The sequence below is a fragment of the Nestor notabilis genome, unplaced genomic scaffold (genome assembly GCF_000696875.1).
Source record: "Nestor notabilis isolate BGI_N333 unplaced genomic scaffold, ASM69687v1 scaffold1254, whole genome shotgun sequence".
Classification (NCBI taxonomy): domain Eukaryota; kingdom Metazoa; phylum Chordata; class Aves; order Psittaciformes; family Psittacidae; genus Nestor; species Nestor notabilis.
The window spans coordinates 52354-59636 of record NW_009926682.1 but is presented as its reverse complement, the minus strand read 5'-3'; the positions used below and the strand labels follow the sequence as shown (position 1 = coordinate 59636).

At 41.3% G+C, this 7283-nt stretch overlaps 1 protein-coding gene across 1 annotated transcript in view; it reads left to right on the top strand.

Annotated features, from left to right (window-relative positions):
• The window catches only part of ADHFE1 (alcohol dehydrogenase, iron containing, 1), a 19292-nt gene extending 13362 nt beyond the window's left edge, over positions 1-5930 (top strand). The window contains exons 12-13 of the mRNA XM_010013644.1: positions 2000-2157; positions 5503-5930. Coding sequence (XP_010011946.1) covers positions 2000-2157; positions 5503-5586 — 242 coding nt within the window. The 3' untranslated portion in view covers positions 5587-5930. The remainder of the gene's footprint in view (positions 1-1999; positions 2158-5502) is intronic.
• Positions 5931-7283: the final 1353 nt, after the last annotated feature.

Sequence of the window (7283 nt, the reverse complement as noted above, 5' to 3'; positions counted from 1 at the left end):
AAGAGTGTGACTTTTATATAGACAATGAAAATATCACAGTATTTTAAAGAGGATGTAAAACAACATGGTCAGAAAAACTAGATCAGGGGAAAAGTCTGTTTATTTTATAAATGTTGACTGAGAGGTTATTCAGCCTTCCTCCAAAGTATGCAGTCCTGCCTATGGCCAAAACCAAAACACAAACCTAGTTGGAATCATATACCGAGCTACAAAATGTCCGTGTTCCTACAGCAATAACACATGACTCAAAGTTGACTAAAAAATGTTTCTGCATAACTGGCCAGCATTGCCTATCTGAGAATCTGAACTCTGGCTCCTTCACCTTAAAACAAGTGGTTGAAAAGCAGTTCCTGTAGGTTTTGTGGTATGAACTGCTGCCATAAATTCTGTCTCTAAAAGATCTGTTCATTTTCTCAATAGAAATTTTAACTATGTTACTGTCTGCCTTGCTGTGCTGAAAACATGTCACATGGAATTAATTTGTTAATTCCCACCTGGGGTGTTTACTTCTGATTCCAGTCCATAGTCCAACTGACTACAGTAGCCAATTCAAACTTGTCATGCTGCCAAATGTGATGCCTAAGAGGATATTTTATGACAAGAAGCAAATTACTAAATAGTTATGTTGTGTGTATGTACAGCTGTGAATTTGGGTACAGCCAGAAAAAAGCCTTCCTGCATGGATTCTTGAAGTAGGTGTGTGTGTGGCCAGAAATTTTCTAAGTGCAATCAAAGACTGATGTATCCATGAGGTTGAGCAAAAAGAGACTACTAAAACTACAGCAATATTTTAAAACTGCCCTTCACATTTACTGTCCTTTTTTTTTCCCCCTCCTCACTTTCCCTTTTACTTCACTATCTGAAGATACTGGATTTATGTCCCAATTACTCCTCTACCACAAACCCCAGTCAGACTGCATGGCATAATCCCAGTAGCATAAGAGTTTGTACAAGACTGTCATACCTTACTTGTTAATTTATCCCAGTCATTATATTCTGCAGCACTGCCAGTCTTACTACCCGAATATCTGAGTTCCTCAAATGAGATTGTTGGTCTTCCGTTCACTCCCTTTGAATGTTACACTGAACTGTGTGAGGATCAGGGAAAATATTTTTCCTGTAGCTATGTTGTGCTCTTACTCATCGCTCAGTATTGCACTTGGACCTAACATAGTTCTGGTGTAACATCATTGAGGTTACGCAAAGAACAGATTTAGCTCAGCTTACACTGAAAAGAAATTCTAAGGAGGAACCTGTGTCTTCTATCTGAACATGTTTTTATTATTACTCTTAAATCTTGACTGTTCATTGAAGAAGGGAAAGCAAGCTATTCTGCAAGAAATATTGGCAATCTTTCACTTTATATTGATGTTTTCATGACTGTTCAGTAAATATTTCAAAGATACCGGTCTTTCTCTGCAGTTCTATGTTCTCCTACACAAGCCAGCACATATTCAAATAGCATTAAGTTTAGGATTTACTTAAGCCCTTTAATACTGCCTGCCCTCTCCTGTCATTCTCAGCCTATATGCTCTAGTCCTCTCTTTGAACGTGTAATTGAACAGAATAGTCAGCAGTTTCCATGTCCTCTAGATGTCAGCAAACTCAAGGCCTTAAAATAAAGTTAGCATTTGGCACACTGTCAGTAAAAATAAATACCACTGACGTTCATGCTGTTAGTTTCTTTCCTCCCAGCAGTTAGTCAGACTGAAAAGTGCTTCTCCCTGTAAGCACAGAAGGAAAGGAAGTTAACCTCATGTGGCAGTTAGTCTTTCTGGCAGCAGTTACCTGCTTCTCCTGATTTTCTTATATTTCACCTTTCACAAACTATTCCAACTGTAAAATGAGGACTGATTCCTCATTTTACTTAGTGTTGCTTTTAGGGCAGTGACTGTTATGTATGGATATGTATTCAGCTTATATTATGATTAAATTAAGTCCAGAACAGGCTTCCTCCGCTCTCTCCACCCTACAGTCAAGGCATTATGTCTTATTTTAGGAGCTGACATCCGCACTGCCAGAATCAAAGATGCGGGGTTTATTTTGGCAGACACACTCCGGAAATTCCTATTTGATCTGAATGTTGATGATGGCTTAGCTGCAATTGGATATTCTAAAGCAGACATCCCTGCATTAGTCAAAGGCACTCTGCCTCAGGTAAGACAGAAAGAAAAGCAGTTTTTCTAGTCAAATAAAATAGAACAGATTTTTTTAAACCAAAAGTGTTTCTTTTCAAGCAAATGTTATTTCTACTCCTAAAGGAAAACAATTAAAATGGAGAAAATTATGGATAGGCAACCATATTTTGTTTCTCTGCTCAGTTCAGGTTTGTCTTTTCAGGGAATGGAGCGCATGCTACAGCCTGGTCTTTGCATGGATTCAGAAAAAATGGCTGGGTGTTTGTTTTGTGAAACATTAGTTTTTAGAAAGAGGATGTTTTTCACAGGCCTTTGATCTTTGTAGAAGATACTGCTTTTTCCTGACTATCCCTGTTAATTATGTATGCAGAATGGGTTCTAGATAAAGCCTTAATACCAAGTGCTATCTGGTAAGAATGATGGAGCTCACTTTGCATTACATTTTTCCATATTGAGAAGTTGCACTTTTCTTCCCAGATGGCTTTTTTGTTCTATTGACCCCCATCAGAATTTGAAATAAGGTCCCCTGGGATGATACAGATTAAACTTGTAATACCCTTTATTGTTTCACTGGTCACAAAGACACTGAAAAAAGCAACACACTGCTCCAAAAGCAAAATCCAGTGTCTTCCTTGTAAAAAGGCAGTTTTATTTATATACTATGGACTGTTCTGACTACTTCGGATTTACTTCTATCAAGTAGCAAGGGAAATAAAAGTAGGCTGAAAGATTATTCACTTTTAAGAGCAGTACTTCTTACCATGTCTAATTCTTCTCATTCATAAATCTCTGGGAGACTTAGAGGATAAATATGAATATTCCTATTTGATACCTGAGAAAATGACACAAAGGTGCATTTAGGATCACACACAACAGAACAGTGGCAAGGCCAGGAAGAAACCTAAAGTCTCTGAGTGACCATCAAATAAACTCTGCATGTAAATTGTTGTGGGACAGTTTTGAGGTTTGTTCCTTTAAAACTACTGGGTTTGGGTCATCACAAATAGAACATCTCGTTACAGACAGGAGTGACTGTGGCAAAGAAGATGGTGTCCCAAGGTCTAGGGTGGCTGGCCCTGTGCTGGTATTTGAAGGGAAATGGGAAGGACTGAAGATGAGAGATTGTGGAAAGGATGTTTTCTAGCCCACCCACCCCCTGCAGACATCCCAGAGGCAGCTGCAATGGGGCTGAGCCTCTGCTGAGCCCAGAGCTGCTCGTTTTTGGCACTAGACCAGAACACTGAGTCAGACTGAGGAGCTGGGGCTTTGCTGTTTGGGCACCAGCAAGTATTAGCAGGTTTGTGCAGAGGGAGTGCTGGTGCCTCTGTGCCCAGGCATGAAGGAGGGGCAACCGTTTGCAGCCTTCTGTCAACAGAGCTGGGAAATGCTAGTCTGTCAGGGTGATCGTCTCCTGTCACCCCATGTGACTTTACAGGGCTGCAATACTGTAATTTGGCCCAGAGTGCCCTAACAGAATAGAAGCGAATCAACTAGGTTGGAAAAGATCTTTGAGATCATCAAGTCCAACCATTACCCCAGGACTGCTAAACATATCACTGAGGGCCTCATCTACATGTTTTTTTAATATAAGCCTGGTTTTTTAATACAAGCCTGATTAATTCACTGAGTATTTGAGCACTGAGTTGTTATATTTTGCATATTGTCAGGCTGAAAAGGACAACATCCTCTTGCTCTAGTGCTGTTTGAATTTTCTATTTGGTCTCAAAACTGCATGGAAGAATCTTTGCCTTTTCTTTGGCTGCATCTGTGTGCATATCAGTGCTGGTCAGGGATAGGGAAAGTGGTATCATTTGATTGTTCTTGCTGCACCAGCAAAGCTGCTCGTGTAGGTAGGTATGCACACAAAGCTGCACTTTTCAGACTCATTACAAGCCATGCTAACCATGCTGATCATGATTATGAACCACAAATATCGCACAGCTGATTTCCTCACCATGCTGTTTCACATGCAGTTTACAGAGCGGTGGCCTCTGGCTGCGTAACCACATCCAGCCTGTCCACAAATCACAGCCCTGTGGGTTAACAGGGAAGTGGAGGAGCTGCAGCATTGCACAGTGGCATTGTGATGGGCAGTGGTGTGTGCTCCACTCGGGAAGGCATCTGAGCTGAGCCTCCTGCTGAGGCAGGGCGCTGGAGGAGCCCCTTCCCCAGCACTCCACTTGGTGCACAAGGCAAGGCCCCTAGCAAATGACATCTGCTGTCTCACATGTAAAAAAGGGGGGGGGAAAGGATTAGAGCTTTTACTGGGATTGCCTCTTCCATGAGGGAGGTGTTGGAACAGGTTATAGCAGAAGAAACTCCCTCTTGCCAAAATAGAGTCATAGAATGGTTTGGGTTGGAAGGGACCTTAGAGATGATCTAGTTCCAATCCCCCTGCCGTGCGCAGGGACATCTTCGACCAGACCAGGTTGTTTTCAAAGCCCCATTCAGCCGGGCCTTGAACACTGCCAGGGATGGGGCACCACAACTTCTAGGGGCAACCTGTGCCAGTGTCTTTGAAGATTCTTGTAACACTCTCCAGTCTTTGAATAAATGTTAAAATCGTTGATTGTTGAAAGCATAGAAGTGCTAATCATAACCAGGATGAGCACATTCATGTTAGGCCTTTCAGCTGAAGTGTTTTTGCAGTGACTGAATACGTACATGAATACAGCTCCTCATCCTCGGTAGCATGGGGCTTTTCTGAATTGCCATCCCTGCCTTTATGGTTATTTTGTCAAGCAGAGCAGTGAAGCATATACCTGAGTTTCATTTCAGTCAGTGGGACTCCAGCACCTGAAAATTTTGTTGAATCACCATCCAATTGAAGACCAGCCACAGCTATTCTGTATTCAGATTCCAAGGTGTGGGGCTATTTCTTAAGCAGTTTCACCATTGTGCTGCTTTTTTGGAGTCTGAGTTGCAAGCATTGTTTACTCTCCCCATCTACAGCAGTTCCTGGGCTTTGAGAGATGTTGTATTTTGAAAAACTTGGTCCCTAAAAATTGAACTCCCTAGTTCCAATGCTGGCAAATGAATTTAAAATGGAATGTGTTCCCAGGATAATATCCTCCAGAGTACTGACATCTGTGACTGACAGGACCCTTGTTTGAAGTACATGACTTTGCAACTGAACTGCATTCTAATCTTGCTTCTGTGTATTTAATTACCGGCAATTTTAACTAATATATTCTTGAAAGTGTTGTACACTTGATGATGCTTCAACCTTAATTAATTGATTGCGTATTTGCAAAATCTTGTTATTCTCTGTGAAGGACATTAGTACAAAGGCACGCAGTTCAGCTGCTGTTTGTTTGATTTTATTGGCAACCTTCTATAATCCAGGTTTTCTTTACTCTTGCAGGAGAGAGTGACTAAACTATCACCACGACCCCAAACAGAAGAAGACTTATCTGCCCTCTTCGAGGCTTCCATGAAGCTTTATTAGCTTAAAAATTTTGTTCTGAAAAGTATGTTCTATTCTAACACAAAGGTAATTTCTTATAGATCAGGGCTGAATTTGTTTAGAGAATGGAAGAAATTGGGTACCTTTGACTTCTGTTGACTTGCACACTGCCAAAAGGTCAAGTAATTCATGTTCAGCTAAATAGTGCTTTGAAGCAAAGGCTCGATGATGGGTTTTTTCTTGCTTACTAGTCAGTGGTATTAACTTGCATAAAAGTTGGAGCAGATTTCTTGCTTTACTGAAGGCTTTCTTGTGCTTTAGAAGTGGTCAGAGGTGGAAAAATGTTTTAAGGGATCTTCCAAACCATTTCAATAATAATGTTTTTTGTTTAAATTGTCCATTATTGTCTTTAAGAAGTCATGCTATTTAAGAAATAATTGAGGTAATTTTTAATAAAGAAGGGTGAGTCCCCTGCAGAAAGTGTCAGCTGACTATATTGTGTTCCACTTCATCATTTTTTTACTATCTGGCTTTGCTAAGAAGGCTATTGAACTGGGGTACTTTTTTGCTATTAGATTAAGAAGAAACCTACACACTTCACACACATGTTCAGAAAAAGCTTCTTGAAAGTTTGCTTTGGGTTAAAATTCTGGTATGTGTTGTCAGATATTTCTCTTTCAAGATCTATAGAAAGTGTTCATAGGAGGAGCAAAACCAGAGTAAAGCTGCAGGAACCACATAACGGCGAGACATCATCCATCATGGTCATTTTGTCTCTGTGGAGGCCACTGCTCCCTTTTCCTGCTGCGTTCTGTGGAGAGAAGCTGACAACTGCACCTTGCTTCTCTGTGTAGCAGTTGGTTTTGCTGAGCTCCTGCAGGTGCTGTCACTCAGAGTGCAGCCACCAGCGTAAGGAAGTGGTGGTGTGCTGTGGTTCAATATTTTAAAGTGGTGGTGTGGCATATGGCTGCACAGTGCCCCGCTGGGAGCGCTGGTTGAACACAGGAGCGAGTGTGCACGTTCAGAGCAGTTAACCAGCTGGTTGACTGTCAGCTGAGAAAGGGAAGTGGGAAAGGGGGAAATGAAACTAAGATTTTAATACTATTTTTCTTTTTTTAAAATTGCACATGGTTGTGTGTGCAGTTCATTTAAATCAGATTCTGCTTCATGCTGGACCGTTTCAGCATCTGACTCAAGTAGCTACCGCAGTACAAGACAAACACAAGGAGAACCCCATAGCCTCCAGAGTGCTTATTTCTTTCTGCTAGTGAGGGGGCACTTTTCAGTCACCCACCTGAAGTAGAAGGTTCTATACTTAATTCTCTTACAATAGGTGGATGGAGGCTGGACACAGTGGTTATAGCCACAGAATGGGTGTAGTGTCCATAGGGACTGCACTGCCAGTATATCTCAGCCAGTGCTGGGATACACATTTGATTTCCATTGTCCTTCTGAATCTTGCCTTCTGATGAAATTGCCCACAAGAACCTCTGTCACAAAGTCTGATGCTGTAATAGCAAGGGGTAAGGGATTCACTTAATTGTATTGTGCAAAGCTGCCATGTTTGAAAAAAAACCCACACAACTTTTTGTCAGACCTTTTTCTATATAATCTTTTGACCTTTTTCGTCTTTCACTCACATCTCTCCAGCCCTTGGTAGCAGTACAGAGTCTTGCAAAGACACTCTTTTTATTCCAGCAGCCTAATTCATGCTGTGCCTGGGGAAAATATACTTTCTG